The sequence below is a fragment of the Pelodiscus sinensis genome, chromosome 8, assembly GCF_052426305.1.
Source record: "Pelodiscus sinensis isolate ZL-2025 chromosome 8, ASM5242630v1, whole genome shotgun sequence".
NCBI classification, from domain to species: Eukaryota; Metazoa; Chordata; order Testudines; family Trionychidae; genus Pelodiscus; species Pelodiscus sinensis.
This window is the reverse complement of record NC_143059.1, coordinates 72,341,762-72,364,070: the sequence shown is the minus strand read 5'-3', so window position 1 is coordinate 72,364,070 and position 22,309 is coordinate 72,341,762. Positions and strand designations below refer to the sequence as shown.

Below are 22,309 nucleotides of genomic sequence, written 5' to 3'. Positions count from 1 at the left end.
CATGGACACACCATGTCAAATGGTTTTAGATGCCTCAGAGCAGGAAGGCTCCCCCGCCCCCCACAAAAAAAATGGTCCCCATGACCAGACTCGATTGTTGAGCTGTTTGGAAGTGGTTCTGTTGGGCTGGGGAAAGAGATGTGCGGGGATAGGGCAGAGGTCTGGCCAGTCGAGACTGGGGTGAATACAGCCAACCTGTGGAACTCCCTGCCAGGGGACACTGGGAGGCCAAAACTTGCCCCGGGTTCACCAAAGAGCTAATGGCTGTTTGGTAGGGATGCAGCCCCTGCGTGGGGTGTGCCACGCCCCCGGAAGCTGGGAGTGGACCCCAGCAGACAGATCACTCGATAAATTATCCCGTTTGCTCCTGCTGAAGTGCCTAGCACTGGCCACCCTTGGGAGGCAGGGCCCTGGGCCAGACGGACCCTTGCTCTGAGCCAGCGTGGCCGCGTTTGGAGCCCTGGCTTCCCCAGGTCCCCCCGTAACCCAGCAGGCACCTTGGCAGCACACAGTACCTGGGGGAGGACACCAGCTCCTGCCTCCTCCCCCACCCCTCGCTGCCCCATACACAGGCAGGAGCGGGGGGGCTGGCGTGTAGTCGGTAGGATTAACCGATAAGCCCACGCGTCCACGCTGACTTCCCTAATTCGTGCACCCCTCTCGTCTTCTGTGTGCACAGTCCCCCTAGTCTTGTGCACAGGCCTCCTGCGTTCTGTGTGCGCCCACACCTCCCGTCCTCTGTGCGCACGTCTCCGGTCCTTGTGCAACCCCTCCCACCTTCCGTGCGCACGTCTCCGGTCCTTGTGCAACCCCTCCCACCTCCCGTGCGCACGTCTCCGGTCCTTGTGCAACCCCTCCCACCTTCCGTGCGCACGTCTTCCATCCTTGTGCAACCCCTCCCACCTTCCGTGCGCACGTCTCCGGTCCTTGTGCAACCCCTCCCACCTTCCGTGCGCACGTCTCCGGTCCTTGTGCAACCCCTCCCACCTTCCGTGCGCACGTCTTCCAACCTTGTGCAACCCCTCCCACCTTCTGTGCGCACGTCTCCGGTCCTTGTGCAACCCCTCCCACCTTCCGTGCGCACGTCTTCCAACCTTGTGCAACCCCTCCCACCTTCCGTGCGCACGTCTCCGGTCCTTGTGCAACCCCTCCCACCTTCCGTGCGCACGTCTTCCAACCTTGTGCAACCCCTCCCACCTTCCGTGCGCACGTCTCCGGTCCTTGTGCAACCCCTCCCACCTTCCGTGCGCACGTCTCCGGTCCTTGTGCAACCCCTCCCACCTTCTGTGCGCACGTCTTCCAACCTTGTGCAACCCCTCCCACCTTCCGTGCGCACGTCTCCGGTCCTTGTGCACACCCCTCCCAACCTGTGTTCACTCCCTTCCAATCCTCTGTGTGCATGCCCCCCGCCCGCTGCGCGCACCCATCTCCCCCATCCCGTGCGCACACCTCCCATATCCGTGTGTACACCCCTACGACCCTCGGTGCACCCCCACACCTCCCCTCTCCTCGTGCCACACACGTGGTCCGTATACTCAAGCTCCAAGGTTCTTCAGCACACACCACACCGCAGGACACGGCTGTCGCCAGGCAGGCTGGCCTAGTGGTTCAAACCCTGGGCTGGGACCCCAGGATTTGTGTCCAACCCACGCTGCTCCACAGACCCCCCCCCCCCCCCCCCCATGCACCCCTGTCGCTCAGCGGGGACTGTGGTCCCTGCCCCATCGGTCCGTCTCGGCTTAGACCGGACGCTCTGGTGCGCAGGGACCTCCTGACTGTCTCTGTCCCGCCCCAGATCTCTGCGGGGGCTCTGGATGCTGCTCTCCCAGAACCCGCCCGCCAGCCCCTGGCAAACAGAGGCCAAAGCCTTCAGCCCCGACCTGGTGCTGGGCAGCCAGTTTGCCCCGGTGATGTGCCCCCAGCCATGTGCACGGAGCCCCCTCCTGGAGTCAGCTGCGTTCTGAGATCCCAGGGCAGAAGGGCTGTAGAAAGGGCCCCCCCAGGTCTCCTGCAGGGTTCCCTCTAATTTTGTCCATCCATGCCCGGAATAAATTTTGTTCTTTGCACCGAGGCATGTGCAGGATGTGCACCACCCATAGAAACACACGCGGCCTGCTGGGGGAGTTGTCCCCAAGCGCTCAGCGTCCCGGGAGCACCGGTCTCCGGGAGGGTTTCTGAACGGCCGCCCTTGTCACCTACCTCTCGTCGCCACACGGGGACGGGCTCCCCCGTCGAAGCGCCCAAGGGCTGGGAGAGACCGAGGCTGCAATCCCAGGCCGGCATCCGGGCTCGTGTCTCCTCCGGCCGGAGCCCCCCTCCCCGTCCCCGCCACGGCCGGATTTGCGGATCATCCTCTTGGATACATAAATAGAATTCCCGTTGCAGGAGCGCGCCCTGGAGAGCCGGGGGTCCCCGCGCCGGGCTCAGGAGGTAGCGTGTGGGAGTCTGGGTAACACTGCTGTCTGCCGGGGCCGGGGGCCCGAGCCCGGCCGGCGGGCGGGGCCCCTACACGGAGCTCTCGTCCAGCTTGTCCACCAGCTGCGTGTGTTTCCGCTTCTCCAGGATCTTGCTGAGCTCCTCGGCGAAGGACGTGGTGCAGAGGGGCGAGGGGCTGGGCTCCTCCTGCTGCCGCAGCAGCATGTAGCTGTTCCCGTTCATCTTGCGCAGCATGTGGGGCAGGGCGGCGATGCCGTTGGTGAACTCGGCCGGGAGCGGCGGCGGCGGCGGCGGCGGCACCAGGGGCAGCTCCCGGGCCGGGGACGTGGCCGTGGGGGCCTCGCCCGGGATGATCTGCAGGCAGCCGTCCTCCGCGCCCCGCGCCGCCGCCTCCTCGGGCGGCCGGGCCGCGCCCAGGCAGTTGGCCGAGACCGTCTGCAGCTCCACGGCCGGGGCGCCCAGCTCGTAGTGGCCCTTGTGGCGCTGCTGGCAGGAGGCGCGGAGCAGCAGCGCGCCCAGCAGCAGGCACAGGCCGCCCAGCAGGGCGATGACCGAGAGGTAGACGGTGGCCATGTCCGGGGCGGCCCGGCGGGCGGTGCGCGGGGGCGGCGGGTCCGTGGGCGGCGCCGGCAGCACCCTCAGGGCGTAGGCGGCCAGGGGGGAGCGCAGGCCGTTCTCCACCCCCAAGCAGCGGTACTCCCCGCTGTGCTCCGGCAGGGCGTCCGTCAGCAGCAGCCCGTCCTCCCCCTCCCGGAAGTGGCCCCGCCCGGCCGCCAGCCCCTCCGTGCCGTTCACCAGCCACGCGGCCCGCGCCAGGTTGGAGCGCTGCTCGCACGGCAGCAGCACGTCGTCGCCCCGCAGCACCGTCCGGCTCCTCTGCACGGGGGGCGCTGGGGAGAGACGAGAGGCGGAGTCGGCCAGCGCCCCACGGAATGCGCCCCATGGCCAGCGCCCCACGGCCAGCACCCTGCACCCCACGGCCAGCACCCCATGGAATGCGCCCCACGGCCAGCACCCTGCACCCCACGGCCAGCACCCCATGGAATGCGCCCCACGGCCAGCACCCTGCACCCCACGGCCAGCGCCCCATGGAATGCGCCCCACAGCCTGCACCCCACAGCCAACACTCTGCGCCCCACGGAATGCGCCCCATGGCCAGCGCCCCACGGCCAACACCCTGTACCCCATGGCCAGCGCCCCACGGCCAGCACTCTGCACCCCACGGCCAGCGCCCCACAGAATGCACCCCACGGCCAACACCCTGCACCCCATGGCCAGCACCCCACAGCCAACACCCTGCACCCCATGGCCAGTGCCCCACAGAATGCACCCCTCAGAATGCGCCCCACAACCAACACCCTGCACCCCATGGCCAGCGCCCCACGGAATGCGCCCCACGGCCAGCAACCACAAGGCCCTGGGCAGAGGCTGGGCTGCTGAGCCCAGTGCTGGCTCCCAGGGTGTCTTGGGACGGGAGCCACCAGCCTGGCGACTGGGCAGGGCAGGGCAGGGCCGTGCCTCCCGCCCGGGGAACAGGGGCGACGGTGGGAGCCAGGAGGGGCCAGCGGGACGCTCTCTGCCCAAGGTCGTTCCCCTTCTCCCCCGGGCAGGGCCAACGCCCCTGGCACCAGGGCCCGGCGCATCCTGTGGGTGGGATCGTGGGTCCGACGGGGCAGAGCGGAGCCTCACCTGGGGCGGAGCCTTTCCAGCAGCCCTCCTTGCCGTGCTCCACGTCCTGGGCCAGCTGCGCCCTGTGGGGAAGAAGCCGGGTCAGTGCCGGGTCCGGGCCCAAGGCCCTAAGAAACCTGAACATGCAGACACGCGGCCCCGCCCACGGACACGCCCCACTTGACCCCGCCCACGGACACACCCCCACGCAGTCCCGCCCACGGACACACCCCACTTGGCCCCGCCCATGGACACGCCGTCCCGCCGTCCCGCCCACGGACACGCCCCCCACGCAGTCCCACCCACGGACACGCCCCACTTGGCCCCGCCCACGGACACGCCCCCACGCAGTCCCGCCCACGGACACGCCCCCACGCAGTCCCGCCCACGGACACGCCCCCCACGCAGTCCCACCCACGGACACGCCCCACTTGGCCCCGCCCACTGACACGCCCCCACGCAGTCCTGCCTACGGACACGTCCCAATTGGCCCCGCGCAGTCCTGCCCACGGACACGCCCCACTTGGCCACGCCCACTGACACGCCCACACTTGGCCCCGCCCATGGACACGCCCCACTTGGCCCCGCCCACGGACACGCCCACACACTGGCCCAGCCACACCCATATACGTGGCCCCTCCTGCAGACACACGGCCCTGCCCACAGCCCCACCCCCGTGGCTCCAGCCCACACACGCTGACGCACACCCAGCCAGCTGGCCCTCGGCGTCCCAGCTCCACCAGGGCCCGGCTCAGGACGCCGGGCTGAGAAGCCAGTGCCCCCGAGTGCCTGGGCAGGGGACGGCGAGGGGAGGTTTGCTTGGGGGCCAGGGCAGTCCCAGTGTCCCGGCGCCCCCCGCCCCGGATGGGGGTTCGCCCTGGGGCTCCCAGGCTGCAGCAGGGACGTTGGCTGGCACCGGCAGCCCCTCTAGCCCCATGGCTGCGCCTCGCCGGGCGGGCAGGGCCCCTTGGGTGGCACCGGGGGGCCGCGGTTCCCGTACCTGTCGGCAGCGCCGGCCACCTCCCTGCAGCGCCGGCCGTCCCAGGCGCAGTTCGGGTCCCGGGCCAGGATGCAGTCGTAGCAGGAGCCGTACCGGGCACAGCTGGACAGGGGGAGCTGCACGACCCCGCTGGCCGCCCCCACGTACACGCTTCTCTGCAAGGCACAGCCGAGAGCCCCGGGGGAGGCGCTGAAGCCGGCCCGGGCCAGGAGAACCCACCGGGCGAAGGCCCGGAGCCCCCTTCCCTCGTCCCCTGCCCAGCCGAGCTACCCTGCCGGTGGCTGGGCGCCCAGATGCCCGCTCCCAGCTCTGGGAGGCAGCGGGGTTAGTGGTTAGAGCGGGCGGGGGAGGGGCTTGGACAGCTGGGTTCTATTTCTGGCAGGGTCACTGGCCTTGGCCAGTCACTGTCTCCGCCCCCCATGGGACAGCCTCCCCCATCGGCCGGATCCCACGGTGTCAGGGAAGCGCCGGGGGCCCAGGGCTGGGGGGCCCCACACCGACCCCTACAGCTCCTGGCTGGTTCCCAGGCCCTGGGCTGCAGCCCCAGACGGAGGGGCTGGGGGTCGCCCTTCCCGCAGGCAGCATCCAGGGGGGCACCGCCCGGCCCCGGAGCCCCATGCAGCCGCCGAGGGGTTCTGTGCGCCCATTTCTGAGCCTCCCCGCCCGGGCGCAGCGTCTCACCTGGGCTCTGGAGACCACCAGGCGTTCCACGGGCTGGGGGGCCTCGAAGACCTGCAGCTCCTCTATAATGTGCACGCCGGAGCCGATCACCACGGCCCTGTGCAGCCAGCCGGCCCCTGGGCGGAGGCAGAGGCGGGTCAGCGCCCACGGGCCAGGGCCGGGCGACCGCGCAGCCCACCCGCCCCCTGCCCTGGGCGCCCTGCGTGCGGGATCTCTGCTCCCCGTCTGGGTCCCTGCTGCCCGGCCCCCCAGCCCCACCGGGTCCCCCCAGCCCCATGCAAGGGACTCTGCCCCCCAGGCTTGGCGGAGCCGACGCACCAGTCCCCAGGAAGAGCACGTCGTACTGCCGGCCGTCCAGCGCCGCCACCCGGTCCACCGCCAGCGCTGTGTAGAGCACGTTCCTCTTCACCAGCAGGGGCTGCCCCCGCGCCGGCTTCACCTCCTCGGCCATCAGCGGGTGCAGCTTGATGAAATCCAGCACGCCGTTGGGCAGGTCCTGGGAGGAGTGGTAGCCGCCCTGGCGGGCCCGGTCGGTGATGCACTGCGGGGGGAGGAGAGGTCGGTAGGGGCGGGTCACGGGCGCACGCGCCGCCCGGCCGCTGGGGCAATGCGGCCACCTCTGGGGCGGGACGCAGCCAGGGGGGAACAGCCCCCCGCAACGCCAGGCTAGGGCAGAAGTTCGAGGTCGTCTGTGGCGGCCTCTGGGGACATCGCGCCCCCTGGGCCCGGCTGTTGTCTGGGCCAGGGTGGCACCTTGGGTTCTGCGCTTTCCCGTCTCGACGGCTACCCCGCCCTGGCGTGACTGCGGTGACCGGGCTCTGCAGGGGTCAGCGGGAGAAACGCACGGGCCTGGCTTCCACCGGGCGGCCGCCGAAACCAGCTAACCCTTCACTCGGGCCCAGCCTCGGAGCTGCCGGGAGCCGTGGGGACCATCTGGTCTGACCCCTGCACGCCGGACGCGGTGGGCCCAGCCCTGGGGGATTAGCGTCCTCCTGGCTCCCGGCTCCCTCCCCAGGGCACGGCTGCAGCCCAGCAGGGGGCGCTGGCGGCGCTGGTCACTTACGGAGCCCGGCCGCGGGTTTGGCACGGCCCCCTCGTAGCGGGTCCACTTGCGGCTGCTGTCCTGGTACTGCATGTAGGGCCCCGCGAAGGCCCGCTGCAGCGCCGACATGTTGTACTGGCACACGGCAGAGGCCTCCATGCTGCGCCTGGGGGGACAGCGACAGGGTCGGGTCCTGACCCCGCTGGCCCCCTGCCGGCTCCTGACCTCACTGCTCTCCCCCCACCGGCTCCTGGCCCCACTGGCCCCCCCCTGCCAGCTCCTGGCCCCACTGGCCCCCCCCCCGCCGGCTCCTGATGCCATCTGCCTCCCCTTCCCGCCCCCCTGCTGCCTCCTGACCCGACTGCCCTCCCCGCGCCGGCTCCTGGCCCCACTGGCCCCCCCCGCCGGCTCCTGAGCCCACTACGTCTCCCTTCCCCCCACTGGCTCCTGACCCCGCCGGCCTCCCCCGCCCTGACTGGCCGGGCCCTGCAGAGACGGCTCGGGCCGGCCGGAGAAGGGGCTGAAGTAACGAGGGGATCCTCCCTCGGCCGGGCAGGTGGCCAAGCGGATCAGGCACATGATGCCCATTTTTCAGACGGGCCTGAGGCCCCGAGGGGGAAGGGACATGCCCAGGGTCACAGGGCAAGGCGGTGGCAGAGCTGGGCCCAACCCCAGCCCCCTGGGGCCGCTCTCGCATCCGTTCAGGGAAAAGGGAGACACCCCCCTTCCCCCCCAGGGCTCCATCGGGAGCAAACACCTGGGAGGCAGCAGCCGGCCCGGGCCGAGCGGGACATGGCCACACGTCTGCCAAGGGCCCAGAGCCCCTGTCCGGGAGCAGACCTGGCACCAGCCCTGCCCGACCTGAGGCCCCTGGCAGGTCTCCGGGGCAGGCTGCTCCGCAGCAGGGACTCACAGGTCAGGGAAGAGCCCTGCAGCTCTCAGGAAGGTGTCCCAGGCCAGGCCTGCGGAGGGCGCTGGAGAGGAGCAAGGCCTGGGGAGCTGGCCCTGGGTGCCTCAGTTTCCCCACTCTGTTAAACCTGCCCCTGGAGATCCTGTTGGCAAGCGCCACGGAGCAGAGGAAGGACAGCCCCTGGTGAGCCGTCAGCCCTCTGCCCGGCACTTGGGGGGCCCCCGCCGGCTCTTGCAGCCCCCGAGAAATTCCTGCCGACCCCAGACAGCATGGCATCCAGCCCCGGCTGGGTAGTGGGGGGGAGGGGCCCTGTAAGCCCCAGAGACGCTCGCCCCAGGCCGCCGCCTATTCCCAGCCTCACGGCTCAGGTGTCTGCTGCTGGCGCTGGGGAGACCTGGCTGGGGAGATTTCCTGTCGTCACAGGAGAGATGAATTCCTGCTTCCTTGGGACGGACCGGCCCATCCTCCCCTTCCCCCTCCCCCGGCCTGGAGAGGAAGCGCCCACCCTGGAGGAGCGGATCAGGCCCACTGCAGGGCTGCGCACTAACTGCTAGGCAATGGTGCCACAGCACTGTCCCTTTAATTTAACCCCCTCACACCTGGATTCTTCCTGCTGGCTGCCGGCACCTGCCCGGCTGGGAGAGAGAATAAACAAATTTCTCTATAGAACCGTCCCTGCCGGGCCCAGGTTTTCCCCACGCGCCATGCAGCTGGGCAGACCCGCTGTCGGCATGGGGCAGCTGGGGACAGAGCCAGGCAGCGGGTCAGTAGAACCCACGTGAGGGCCAAGGCCCCCCGGAAAGGGCGTGTCCAAGAAACCGGCCGGTGGCGCTGGGCCCAGACGTGCCCAAGGGGCGCGCGTTCCGGCTCCTTGTGGGACGTTCACTCCCGTTCATTGAGCTAGCGGCGATCGGGTCATGGATGAATCGGGTAGCTCCCCAGGCGGGGAACGCAGGCGGCCCCCCCGGACCCCCTCTCTCGCCGCGGTCTGGGCCTGGGTTCTCCCAAGCCTGCTCGATCGCAGACTCGCTTGCAACCTGCGTCTTGTTCGCACCGGCCCCAGGAACGCGTCGGCGGTGAGCGGGGTGCGATCGGCAGCCCCCCCCCAACAGTGCAGAGGCCTGTCGCAGCACACGGAAAACCGCACGACGCTCTCATCTTTTCTCCCGGGCGCGTGCCCCTGCCGGAGCGTGGCCTGGTCCCCGCCCGCTACAGCAGGGCGCCGCTCAGGGCTGGGGGGAGGCGCTTGGGGGGCACCAGGCCATGCACCGCTCCTGACGTCTGCTTCACGGGGTGAAATGGCTCAGGGGACGCCGCCTTGGGGCGCGTGTCGGACGTGGGCGTGGCAGAGCAGACCAAGGAAGTTGCTGGCGTTAAGGGCTGAGCTCCGGCAGGGCCAGGGGGTCGCTGAGGAGGCTGGGAGAACCGGATCCACCCGGCTGGCTGGATCCCTCTAATCCTGCCCATCCTTGTGCGGAATGCACTGTACGCGCACTGAGGCCCGCGCGGATGTGCACGCCCAGGGGACACAACCTCGCCGGGCGGCGTTGGAGTCTCCCAAGGCGCGCAGGGAACGCTGCTCAGCGAGGGGACTGTCCCGGGGACGCGAAACGCGGGAGCGGATCTTTCAACCCGCACGGGGTGGGGGGAGGAGGAGGAGGTCCGGGGTGGGGGGGACAGGCCCGTGAACGGAGCGGACCCCCCCCAGAGCTCGGCAGCGTGGGGAGGAAGCAGGCAGGGGACGGCGGGGCAGAGGGTGGGTCGGCGCTGCCACGGGCCTGTGGGAGGGGCCAGAACCAGGCCGGTGAGCCGGTGAGCCGGCCGCTCTGCCAGCTCTCGGGGCACAAGGGGCCCCGCCCCCCCTGGGAGCCTCCAGGCAGCCCCGGCCCCACTCACCACTGGGCGGACAAGGCGAAGGCGGCGTAGAAGAGGGTGCTGGGCCAGCTGCCCCCGTCCAGGCTGTGCACGGCCTGCAGCACCTCGTAGGCGGGGATGTAGCAGGCCAGCCGGGCCTTCAGGAACGACGTCCACTTGCGCTGCAGGATGCTCTTGCCGCCCAGGTCGCTCTGCGAGGGGAGGGGAGGGATGCTCTGGGTGAGGGCGGGGCTCTGGCCTCTGAGCCCCTCGGGCCTGGGGTGCCCCCCACCCCTGCAGCAGCTCAGGGCCCCTGGCAGCCAGGGAAGAGGGCTCCCCAGACATCAAGCAGAGGAGCCCGGCCGGCACGGAGTCTGAGCCCCCGGGGCCGAGAGCCTCCGCCCCCCATCATAGCCCCCAACCTGGCCGAGCTACCGACGCCCACAAGCCACCCGTCAAGGACTTCAAGGTCCAGAGAGTCCACGTTTACGCTGGATTAACCCTGCCAGGGCCCCGGGCTGCAGGGGCAGGCGAAAACTCCCCACTCTGCCAATCTGCCCTGGGGAAATTCCTCCTTAATCCCAGTACGGCCACCCACAGGCCCACCGACGTGGAGTGGGGGGGGGGGGAGGGGGACAATTGCTCCGGGGCCTGGTGATTCAGAGGAGTCCAGGGCTCCGGGCAGCCGCCACGGTTGCTCTAAGGGAGAACGTGGAGATGTGAATATCCAGAGGAGGGGAAACGGCCTTTGTAGTGAGTTAGCCAATTGGGATCCTTACTCAGCCCTAAGCGGATAGTGTTGAACTGAACCGGAATTCGCACCCCGATGTGATTTCTCCCTTGTATCTCCCCCTGCTTCTCTCGCTGCCACTCCGATTCATCTCAGGAAGTGGGGTTTACTCCCAAAAGCTGGGGCCCGAATACATCGGTTCCTCTCGGATGCCCCAGGACCCGGGGCTGTTTCGGCAGATACGGACGAGCCCGGCTCCCCCTCGGACGCCACGTGAAGGCAGCTTGCTCCTGCGTGGCTAGATGTGCTCGCTACGCAGAGGAGGGACGGGCGTTTGGCTGACTGGGATCAGCTTCGTTTGTGAGCAGCCCCCGCTGTGTTTGTAGCAACCGCAGGGAGAGCTGAAATGTGGTTTCTGGGGTTTGTGATTTTGGGGGGACATGGGACTGGGCTACGCCTGTTCCCCAGCGAAGGGCTCCCAGGGGGCTGAGAACCTTACGAGGCAGGGGCTGGACTTTCAGAGCTCCGCGTTACTCTGGCCAGGAGGTGACATCCTGCCTGGACTGGTTTGACCTCTTCCCACCCCCGGTTCAAAGAACAGAGCTCTGCAGGCATCCTTAGGTGCCTCTTTCGCATGCTCACGCCAGGAGTTTGTGCTTCTTCTACCCGGCTTGCTAAGAGCTGAAATCGCTGGGAACTGACATCACTTGAGACTGATGGGCAGAAATCACAGCGACGGAGAGGAGGGCAGCAAAGAGGTGTCACGAGTGGCCTGCAGGGCAGTGGCGGAGAGGTGTCACGTGTGGCCAGCAGGGCGGCAGCAGAAAGGTGCCACGAATGGCCAGCAGGGCGGTGGCGGAGAGGTGCCACGAATGGCCAGCAGGGCGGTGGCGGAGAGGTGCCATGAATGGCCAGCAGGGCGGCAGCAGAGAGGTGCCACGAATGGCCAGCAGGGCGGTGGCGGAGAGGTGTCACGTGTGGCCAGCAGGGCGGCAGCAGAGAGGTGCCACGAATGGCCTGCAGGGCGGTGGCGGAGAGGTGTCACGTGTGGCCAGCAGGGCGGCAGCAGAGAGGTGCCACGAATGGCCAGCAGGGCGGTGGCGGAGAGGTGCCACGAATGGCCAGCAGGGCGGTGGCGGAGAGGTGCCACGAATGGCCAGCAGGGCGGTGGCGGAGAGGTGTCACGTGTGGCCAGCAGGGCGGCAGCAGAGAGGTGCCACGAATGGCCAGCAGGGCGGTGGCGGAGAGGTGTCACGTGTGGCCAGCAGGGCGGCAGCAGAGAGGTGCCACGAATGGCCTGCAGGGCGGCAGCGGAGAGGTGTCACGTGTGGCCAGCAGGGCGGCAGCAGAGAGGTGTCACGAATGGCCAGCAGGGCGGCGGCGGAGAGGTGCCACGAATGGCCAGCAGGGCGGTGGCGGAGAGGTGCCACGTGTGGCCAGCAGGGCGGTGGCGGAGAGCTGCCACGTGTGGCCAGCAGGGCGGTGGCGGAGAGCTGCCACGAATGGTCAGCAGGGCGGTGGCGGAGAGCTGCCACGAATGGTCAGCAGGGCAGTGGCGGAGAGGTGCCACGAATGGTCAGCAGGGCGGCGGCGGAGAGGTGCCACGAGTGGCCAGCAGGGAGGCAACAGAGAGGTGCCACGAATGGTCAGCAGGGAGGCAACAGAGAGGTGCCATGTGTGGCCAGTAGGGTGGTGGCGGAGAGGTGCCACGAATGGCCAGCAGGGTGGTAACGGAGAGGTGCCACGTGTGGCCAGCAGGGCGGTGGCAGAGAGGTGCCACGAATGGTCAGCAGGGTGGCGGCGGAGAGGTGCCACGAGTGGCCAGCAGGGAGGCAACAGAGAGGTGCCACGTGTGGCCAGCAGGGTGGTGGTGGAGAGGTGCCACGAGTGGCCAGCAGGGTGGTGGCGGAGAGGTGCCACGTGTGGCCAGCAGGGCGGTGGCAGAGAGGTGCCACGAATGGCCAGCAGGGCGGTGGCGGAGAGATGCCACGAATGGTCAGCAGGGCGGTGGCGGAGAGCTGCCACGAATGGTCAGCAGGGCGGTGGCGGAGAGCTGCCACGAATGGTCAGCAGGGCAGTGGTGGAGAGGTGCCACGAATGGTCAGCAGGGCGGCGGCGGAGAGGTGCCACGAGTGGCCAGCAGGGAGGCAACAGAGAGGTGCCACGAATGGCCAGCAGGGAGGCAACAGAGAGGTGCCATGTGTGGCCAGTAGGGTGGTGGCGGAGAGGTGCCACGAATGGCCAGCAGGGTGGTAACGGAGAGGTGCCACGTGTGGCCAGCAGGGCGGTGGCAGAGAGGTGCCACGAATGGTCAGCAGGGCGGTGGCGGAGAGGTGCCACGAGTGGCCAGCAGGGAGGCAACAGAGAGGTGCCACGTGTGGCCAGCAGGGTGGTGGCGGAGAGGTGCCATGAATGGCCAGCAGGGTGGTGGCAGAGAGGTGCCACAAATAGCCAGCAGGGCAGTGGCAGAGAGGTGCCATGTGTGGCCAGAAGGGTGGCAGCAGAGAGGTACCACGAATGGCCAGCAGGGTGGTGGCAGAGAGGTGCCACGAATAGCCAGCAGGGTGGTGGCGGAGAGGTGCCACGAGTGGCCAGCAGGGTGGCGGCAGAGAGGTACCACAAATGGCCACCAGGTGGCAGCAGAGAGGTGCCACGAATGGCCAGCAGGGCAGCAGCAGAGAGGTGCCACGTGTGGCCAGTAGGGCAGTGGCAGAGAGGTACCACGAATGGCCAGCAGGTGGCAGCAGAGAGGTGCCACGAATGGCCAGCAGGGCAGCAGCAGAGAGGTGCCACGTGTGGCCAGCAGGGCAGTGGCGGAGAGCAGTGAGCAGGTGGATGTGAGTGGCCAGCAGAGGGAGTTAGATACCTCGTTAGCTCCCCCAACCCAGGCTGGGGGGTGAACTCTGCGGCTGCCCCTCTGGGCCTGCCCTGCCCAAGGGAGCGACTGTGTGTGGGGTACGGAGACGGGCCGGGCATGGGAAGGGGCCGTTCCAATTGCTGGATGTAAGAACCTGAGCAGGAAAGGACGCTGCCCAACTGCCATGGGGCGGGGCTTCTACTCGGGGTCTACGTTTCGGAGCCCTGTTTAGGGGTTTTCCCAAATCACCGCCACGTTCCTGCCCTCCCTTTCACTCCAAAGCACACGCTGCCGGCTGGGGGCGCTGTGCCCATCAGCTGGGCGGCTCCTGAATCTCTCCTGGGCGGCCGCCCAAGCGCTCAGATTACAGGGAACTCTGCTCTCAGCCACCTTGGGCCGAATCCAGATCCGGGCTGAGGAACAGGCCCTGCCAGGCGCGAGGGAAGCGAGGCAGCAGAAGCCGGTTCAGAGCCGGGATTCCCTCCCTCCGCACCTAGAAACAGGGGAGTCCCTCAAAGGGATGGGCAGCCCCACACCGGCAAACGCAGTGCAAGCCATGCAATCTACGGGGCAGGCCCCCAGCTCCGACCCGGCCGAGCGATCTCAGCTCTGATCCCAGCCCTGCGACCGTGGGGAGAATCATGTCATCGCTCCGTGCCTCAGTTTCCCCAGCAGTGACTCAGGGCTAGCTCCCGTGGCGGGGGTAGCAGCAAGGCCTCTGCAAGGCAGTCTCAGGCCAGAAAGGGGTCATCTCATCCACGCGCCCCCCCCTGAACAGGCCCCAGATCCGGCAGCGTCTCCGCACCTTGCACACCCGAGCCACGCTAGCGACCCGGGCCACCTGGCTCTTGTCGAAGGAGGTTCTCTCCTCGCCCGCCCGCTCCATGAAGAAGTAGTAGATCTTGTCGTCGTCCCCCACGGGGCTGTGCACGCTCTCCCGGACCAGCACGGAGGCCACAAACTCCGCATCTGCGAACAGCACCGGGCGCAGCTGTGTCAGATACGCCCCGCCGCAGCAGGATCTGTGTACCCGGCTCTGTGTCCCCTTTGGGGGCCTCCGCTTACCAATAAGGCCGGCTGATACCACCCGGCAGTGCTCCCTCTCACTTTTCCCATCCCTGTGTGGAATAATTTTATGTGCACCGAGGCGTATGCAAAAGTGCACCACCCGTAGGAACAAAGCCCAGCTGTAGGCATGCTGCTAATCTGCTGGGCAGCACCGGAATCTCTCCTCAGCGGCTTGCACGGCGTACGGGGGGGACACTGCTGCCCACCCCTGTGCCTCCGGGATTACAGCAGGGCCTGACAAGAGCTTTGAGCTCCTCGCTTTCATCTCACAACATCCTCCCCAGCTGCCCTGCGCTCTCCAGCTGGCACCTGTGCCCACTGCTGGTCCACGATTCCCGCAGCACGGGGGAAGGTGCAAAGAGCGATGCCCTTTCGGCTGCTTGTGGCCAGCCAGCAGGGTTCCCTGTCAGCTGGGTGCTTGGGCAGCTGCCCAGGAGAGATTCAAATGCCGCCCAGAGGACTGGCAGAGCAGCCACTTCTGGCAGCGTGGGTTTCCATGGGTGGTGCACATCTGCACGTCTCGGTGCACATAATAAAATGTATTCCGCACAGGGATGGATCTAATTAACAGGGAACATTGCTGGCCAGGTTCAGGCAAATGCTTTGCAGCCCCACCAAGCTATGTGGGTTTTCGCCCCACAGCCAAGGTCGCCTGCCAGCCAAGCCGGAGCAGGGTGAGGTCCTGCAGAGCTCATGGGAACCACCCGTCCTATGTGTGGCTGCCACCCAGGCCAAATGGGGCGTGATGAGGGCTGCGTCACCCCTGAGCACACTGCACTGTGCCGCTACCAAGGGGGTGGGTGTTAGGTGGTGTGAGCTGCACTGAAACCTACAAGGCCCCGGTGCCAGCTGCACTGAAACCTACAAGGCCCCAGTGCCGGCTGCACTGAAACCTACAAGGCCCCGGTGCCGGCTGCACTGAAACCTACAAGGCCCCGGTGCCGGCTGCACTGAAACCTACAAGGCCCCGGTGCCGGCTGCACTGAAACCTACAAGGCCCCGGTGCCGGCTGCACTGAAACCTACAAGGCCCCAGTGGCAGGTGCACTGAAACCTACAAGGCTCTGATCCCAGTACAGATGCCAGGACGCTCTGCAGACCCGGCTGTGGTGGGACCGACTCGCACAACCCTGTACCACCTTGAGTGTTATTCTGCCCAAGGAGGGCAGGCCCAGCCCGGGGGAGAAGCAGCGTTGGGGGGCGCACAGAGCTGGGACCAAGCACCACCAGTGAGGGGGAGGGTCAGACCCCGGGGGGGGCAGGATCTCACCGTTTAGCCAGTGCACAGGGGACTCTTCGGTCTTCAGGGGCCGCTGGTGCAGGTTGCGCCTGATGTCCGGCAGGCTGCGGAACTCGTACCGTGTGGCCGTGTACAACCCGCCGTCTGGGCCGGGGCAGGAAGGACAGGTCAGGGTCAAGCAGTTGCGTAGCCCCGCCCGACCTCCATCCCCGTCACTTAGCCCCGGTGCTAGAAAAGCCACATGCCCTGCCTGGACCCACCCCGAGGACCCCTGCGTGGTCTGGACTGGGCTGAGCAGCCTGGGGACAGCGGTGCCCAGGAACGCTGCTCCCCAGCCCTGATCGCATCAGAGCCTGGCTGGACCCTCGCGGATAGCCCGCCGGGGGGCAGAAGGGACAGGCATGCTGGGGGCAGGTGGGCCCCAGGGTCTTGGCTGTGAAGAGGTGGGGAGACGCGCGCTAGCCCCAGAGATTGGGTGGGGCCGGGACCCACTTACCGACGATGAGGCCGGTGTAGCCACGGGCGGGGTCGTACGGGCACTTCTCCTTGCCCTCTTCCAAGAGGGCCGGCAGCATGAACCGGTCGGCGTCCTGCGGGGAGAGGGCAGGGAGGCGGATCAGGCAGGAAGCGCGGAAGCCGCACCAGGAGCAGACCGTCCGGGCACACAGGGCTCCGTCACCCGTTAGCTCCCCCCGGACCACGGGCTCGCGCCACCCGCCCTGCCCACGCTGCCTGCTCAGGGCATGCCCCGCAGGAAGCCAGCACACCGGGACCTGCCTCAGTCCTGCTGGGGCGGGCAAATCGGTGGAATTCGGCAGCTACCCCGGCTCGGCTCTTCCAAGCGTTCGCCAAGCTGAGCCAACTCACACGCCTCCCCCATAGCCACTGTCTGACGCCAGGCCCTTCGGAAGGGAACTTCACAAGTGTCCTGCCTCTTTGTATCTGCTTCAGACCCCCTCGGTGCTGTGACCCCGACACCTGTGGCCATGAGAATGGCCCAGAGAGTCGCCCCCAGAGCCCAGAGGGGCCACGGCAAGGAACGGAAAGCCCAGGAGGGAGTTGTTCGCTCCTACACGGGGGACCGGGTGGGCAGACTTTGGCTCCGATGCCGCCACGTTCCAGCCACGTTCCTTGCCAGCCACGTAGTGGGGCAGGGCGGGGCAGGGCGGGGGGAGTTGGGGTGTGGACGCTGCAAGGGGAACGCGTAAAGCCCCTGATGCCACCGCGTCTCTCGTTTCCCCTTTTACGTTTCCAGAAAACGGTTCTGCACGTCTTCACGGTTCTACACGAGCCACGTGCCGGGGCCGTGCGCCCACCCTGCCATCTCCCTCGCAAACGCAGCCAGGCCGCCCCTCCCCTCCCCGCCGCCCCGGGCCGGCACTCACGATGGGCGCGCAGAGCGGGTGGAAGGCGTGGGTGCCGCAGGCGTACAGGTGGGTGCTGTTCAGCCGCTGCAGCAGCCGGACGTGATTGAAGCATTCGGTCTGCGGAGAGGAAGAACGAGCATCACGTGGGGGCCCGCCCCTGCCCCCCGGAGCTGACGCCCCTGCCCTCTCCCCCCCCCGTCCCCCCTGGAGCAGCCGCCCCTGCCCTCTCCCCCCCCGCCCTGCCCGGAGCCACTGCCGCCGCCGCCCCCACCCCCTGGAGCTGCTGCCCGTACCTTGTTGTTTCTGCCCTTCTGCAGGCAGTCGGCCTGCTTCTCGGGAGACACTTCCCACTGGATCTGCGAAGGCAAAAGGGGCCGTGACGTGGCGCCGCCTGGCTGCAGAGGCCAGGGCTGCCCCACCACGGCCCACAGCCACGGCACCCGGCCTCCACCAAGCCAGCGAGGCCGCTGGCAAGCCCAGCCCCACGCCCGGGCCCATCTGGCTTCCGCGCTTCTTGACGACGCAAGGGCCTGGCTGTATTAATCCCAGGCCGGGGGCCGCAGAGCAGCCGGAGCCGGAAAAGGCCTTCCCAGGGCATCGGACATCCCCTTCCCCACGTAAAGCCAAGGGGCAGGACCGACGAGTTCGCTTTGTCCTGGGGTCATCGAGTCCAGTCCCCTGCTCTCACGGCACGACCAGCCACCATCCAGACCAGGGCTGGGGAAGTTAAGGCCCAGGGGCCGCATGTGGGCCCCAGCTTGCCTGGATCCAGGGCGCCCTTGTAGCCAAGAAGGCTAGAGGCACATTGGGGTGAATTAGGAGGAGCGTTGCCAGCAGATCCAGAGATGTGATGATTCCCCCTTAATTCGGCTCTGGGGAGGCCACATCTGGAGTGTTGTGTCCAGTTCTGGGCCCCCCACTGCAGACAGGATGTGGACGCATTGGAGAGGGTCCAGCGGAGGGCGACCAAAATGATTCGGGGGCTGGAGCACATGACCTGTGAGGAGAGGCTGGGGGATTGGGGCTTGTTTAGTCTGCAGAAGAGAAGAGTGAGGGGAGATTTGGGAGCAGCCTGCAACTCCCTGCAGGGGGGTTCCAAAGAGGCTGGAGAGAGGCTGTTCTCAGTGGGGGCAGACGCAGAACAAGGAGCAATGGGCTCAAGTTGCAATGGGGGGGGTCTAGGTTGGACGTTAGGAAAAACTCTTTCCCTAGGCGGGCGGGGAAGCGCTGGGCTGGGTTCCTGAGGAAGGGGCTGGAGTCTCCATCCCTAGAGGTGTTTAAGTCTCAGCTTGACACAGCCCTGGCCGGGTTGATTTAGTTGGGATTGGTCCTGCCTTGGGCAGGGGGCTGGACTTGACCTCCTGAGGTCTCTTCCAGCTCTGGGATTCTATCCCAGCACTGGGGAGCCTGTGTTGACCCTCCATCCCCCCCCCCCCCACCTCCCACAAGGCTGGAGCACACAGCATCTACCCGCTTGGGCCCCCCGGCTCTGGCGTGCGAGGGAAATGGGGGGAAAGTCTTTCTCCTCCTCAGTCGGGGGCCACATTTTCTGTGTGTAACCCCCCGACTGATTTTTGGGTGGGTCAACCTGTCCCAAAAAAGTTTCCCCAGCCCTGATCTAAACTATCCCTGATAGATCATCCCTGACAGGTGTCTGTCTAACCTGCTCGTAAATATCTCCAGAGGCGGAGATTCCACAATCCCCCAGGCAATTTATTCCAGTCTTTAACCCCCCTGACAGGCAGGAAGTTTTTCTGAAGGCCGACCTAAATCTGTCCTGCTGCAGTTTAAGCCCATTGCTTCTTGTCCTGTCCTCAGAGGCCAAGGAGAACAATTTTTCTCCCTCCTCCCTGTGACACCCTTTTAGACACCTGAAAATTGTTATGTCCCCTCTCAGTCTTCTCTTTTCTAAAGAAAAGCCCAGTTCCTTCAGCCTTCCCTCACAGCTCACGTGCTCTAGACCTTTCCTCATTTTCGTTGCTCCTCTCTGGCCCCTCTCCAATTTCTCCACATCTTTCCTGAAATGTGGTACCCAGAACTGGACGCAATCCTCCAGCTGAGGCCTAACCAGCTTAGAGTACAACGGGAGAATGACGTCTCGTGTCTTGCTCACCGCACTCCTGTTAATACAGCCCACAATCAGGTTTGCTTTTTTGGCAACAGTGTCGCACTGTGGACTCATGTTTATCTTGTGGTCCACTCTGACCCCCAGATCCCTTTGTGCCGGATTCCTTCCTAGACCATCACTTGCCCATTCTGTGTGTGTGAAACTGATTGTTCCTTCTTAAGCAGGGCACTTTGCATTTGTCCTTGTTGAATTTCATCCTATTTGCCTCGCACCATTTCTCCAGTTTGTCCAGACTCTTTCTGCCATTATCTAAATCACCGATAAAGACACTGAACTGATCCGGCAGTAGCTTAAACCCCCAGTGACCGCTCGGGAGAAGCCACCCCCCAAAGGGGCAGTGCCCACTGGCGTTCCCCCAAACCCACCGCGGAGGCGGCTGGGACGAGGCAGGGCAGGGAGCAGGGTAGCCGTGCTGTGCCGGATTGTCTGCTAGCGCAGGACCTCGCGCCAAAGCTGCAGGCTGCTCCCGTCAACCCAAACTTTAAGGGCGTGGGGGGCTGTGATTGGCCCCGTCAGACCCTCTCTCTGCTGTCCCGGGAGCGTCACTGAATTGCTCCCTGCAATCGGGGTCACAACCCTCCTTTACTGCCCCCCCGGTGAATCCTGCCCGCTGCCGAGTGCTCCGAGGCTGGGCCGGTCCATCTCCCTGCGCAGCGCCTGGCACAACGTAATGTACATAATAAAACCATCCTGCAATGGGGACGCTGCCGCCACCGAGGAGACATCCTAGTCCCCCCTCGTGGGGAAAGGCTCCGAGAGACACAGACAGGAAAGGAAACGCCCCTCGGCCCCCCAGCGACACTGTCCTGCCGCAGCGGTGGGGCTGGCAGAGGGGGCGTTGCTGGCAGGAGTCCCCCCACCGGATGGTCTGGCGCCGGGCAGGGGAGGGCAGCTCCGCGGAGGCTGGTGCAGAGACACTTCCCGTCAGCCGGGGGATCGTAAACGCGGGACACGCGGGTGGGGCTTATGTGTGTGGGCGGGGCTTATTTTTGAGGGCGGGGCCTACACAAGTATCACCACCTTCCCCTTCTCCCACACAGATCTGACCCCTACATGTTGTTAAACAGATGAGGCAACACGGCACCGTGGCCAAGATTTCACGTGACCGGATGCTGGGGGTACCCAGCTACAGATGCTTGATGCTCAACATCTCCTGACCGTCTGGTCCCAAGATGGCTCAGCACCCCAAAAAATGGCTGGCCGTTCAGGAACTCCAGTGGCCGCCAAGGGAGCCAGGACCGGGCAGGGGGTCGCTCACCTTCCTCTGGGAGCCATCAGCTATGTTGCTGGAGTTCAAGGCGAAGATGGCCCCTCGGGCGCCCACGTAAAGGATGCCCCTCTCGTCCTCCAGCAGCAGGGTGGTGTAGTTCAGGGCGTGGTCGCTGAAGCGCCGGGCGCCCGACAGCTCTGGGGGGGACAACACAGGCTGTTAGGACTGGCCACTCGGCTAGTTGGCTCCGCTCACGGAGGGCGAATGGGCCCGACACGAAGGCCCAGTTGCCACGCAAGTCCTCTACCGCCGTCTGCCAGCTCTTCGGGGCACAAGAACAGACTGGCCAGACGGGGCTGGACCAAAGGTCCCTCTAGCCCACTGCCCTGTCTGCCCACAGTGGCCAATGCCAGGAGCCCCAGAGGGAGGGAAGAGAATAGACAATCACCAAGCGATCACCCCCTGCTACCCCCTCCCAGACCTGGCAAACACAGGTGAGGGCGCTGCCCCTGCCCACGCTGGCGAACAGCCCCTGATGGACCAACGTTCCGTCTAATCGTTTTCATCCACTGCACATTTTTTCCATTTGGGTGTGGAATAATTTTATGTGCACCGAGGCATGAGCAAATGCGCACCACCCGCAGGAACACGAAACCGAGCGGTGAGCGCCCAGCTGACAGGGAACACGGATGGACCCATCCTCCAGGAACGTAGCTAGTTCTTTTCTGACCCGTTACAGTCTTGGCCTTCACACCGGGGCAGGCCTGTCTCTGTTCTGTTGTGTGCAGCACCGAGCGCAGCAGGGCCCGGCCTACGGTGTGAGCGCTGCGGGAAGATGGTGAAAGGGGGCCGAAGGATTCAGGATCTGACAGTGCAGAGCGAGGAAATTCTTAACCCCCCTACCCAGAAGGGGATGGGCCTGGGGGGTCTGTCGTCTGCGTCTCTCCACCCCCCGCGCAGCACAGCAGACTGAAGGGAGACAAGGCCGGGATTGTACGGCTGTAGCTCTGCGGGTGTAACGACACCCGGAGTGCTTTCACAGCCGTGCGATCGCTGGCCTTCCCCCGCCCCCGGCACAATGGCACCGGTTTTACTAGACCTGCAAGCCGGCTAGTTCCATGGCAGCCAGCCCTGTGGGCTCCCTGGCCACGAAGCAACCCTGGGGCAAGGCTGCAGTGTGGACACGCCCTGAGTTCGGCTCAGCCCCTCTGGCCTGCCTGAAACCGCCCCCCGGCGCCAGCAATAGGAGGGTTCAGCCTGTCAGTTCAACAGGTGCCTCCAGGGCGGTGGGTGAAGGAAGGGCTGGGGAAGGCCCTAACCCCGCCCCTTCTGCTCAGGCCCCGCCCCAGCATGGGGAGGGAGGAGGGCACTCGGCCCCAGCCTTCCCAGACCCGGAGCTCAGGGAGAGCGGGCACTGGGGGCAGCAACACTGGGAGCAGGCGTTCTGGGGGCGGAGTCAGGGGCGGAGCCAGGATGGGGGCGGAGTCAGGGGCGGAGCCAGGATGGTGGTTTGGGAAGGCAATGCCTCCCCCTGCCTAGCGTACTAGGGCCTCTTCCTTGCAGGGCGAGGCCTGGGTGCAATTTCCAGCTTTCCTCACTCTCCCCTCTCGCGGGCTGGTGACGGCCCCAGGCCGAGCTTGCAATATCGTGTGGGTTTAGAGACAGGAAAGCGGGGCTGGTGGCCACGAGGAGGGGCCCGTTTCCAGCCAGACCGTGGCTCGGGAATCTCTCTGCCTTGCTCCCGGGAGACGGGCTAATCTGTGGCATGTCACAGTGGAGCGAGCGGCAGGGAGCGCGCCACCGGGCAATACGACGCGCGTCCCTTTGGGGGCTCTCCTTGTTTTTAAAAAGGCCGGTTTTCCCACTGACAAAAAAGCCTCTTTTCACTTGAAAGCCGAAAGGGTGAGGCTTAAGCAATGTTTGTGAAGGCCTCGGGACGTGCACCCCAGACAGTGCTCCTTCAACAGCTCGGCTAACGAGCAGGCGGGACAAAGGAAATAAACGAGGGGGAAGGTCTCGTGGAAAGCGAAAGGCCTTAATTGCTTTCCGACGCCCGTTGCAAAGTGCTCTCCGCTCATTCAAATCCCTCGTTGAGATTCAGGGGGCGTGGGCCCTGCTA

The 22,309-nt window shown here is 66.4% G+C and overlaps 1 protein-coding gene across 2 annotated transcripts in view; it reads right to left on the bottom strand.

Moving 5' to 3' along the window:
- Positions 1 to 2,355: 2,355 nt before the first annotated feature.
- Positions 2,356 to 22,309, bottom strand: part of SEMA4G (semaphorin 4G) — an 80,681-nt gene continuing 60,727 nt past the window's right edge. For both annotated transcript variants that reach the window (XM_075935592.2, XM_075935593.2), the window contains exons 3-15: positions 20,239 to 20,387; positions 17,146 to 17,208; positions 16,871 to 16,969; positions 15,982 to 16,075; positions 15,516 to 15,629; positions 13,984 to 14,147; positions 9,634 to 9,803; positions 6,849 to 6,993; positions 6,104 to 6,326; positions 5,786 to 5,901; positions 5,105 to 5,259; positions 4,126 to 4,187; positions 2,356 to 3,326 (exon numbers count right to left, since the gene is read on the bottom strand). In XM_075935592.2, coding sequence (XP_075791707.2) covers positions 2,506 to 3,326; positions 4,126 to 4,187; positions 5,105 to 5,259; positions 5,786 to 5,901; positions 6,104 to 6,326; positions 6,849 to 6,993; positions 9,634 to 9,803; positions 13,984 to 14,147; positions 15,516 to 15,629; positions 15,982 to 16,075; positions 16,871 to 16,969; positions 17,146 to 17,208; positions 20,239 to 20,387 — 2,375 coding nt within the window. In that variant the 3' untranslated portion in view covers positions 2,356 to 2,505. The remainder of the gene's footprint in view (positions 3,327 to 4,125; positions 4,188 to 5,104; positions 5,260 to 5,785; positions 5,902 to 6,103; positions 6,327 to 6,848; positions 6,994 to 9,633; positions 9,804 to 13,983; positions 14,148 to 15,515; positions 15,630 to 15,981; positions 16,076 to 16,870; positions 16,970 to 17,145; positions 17,209 to 20,238; positions 20,388 to 22,309) is intronic.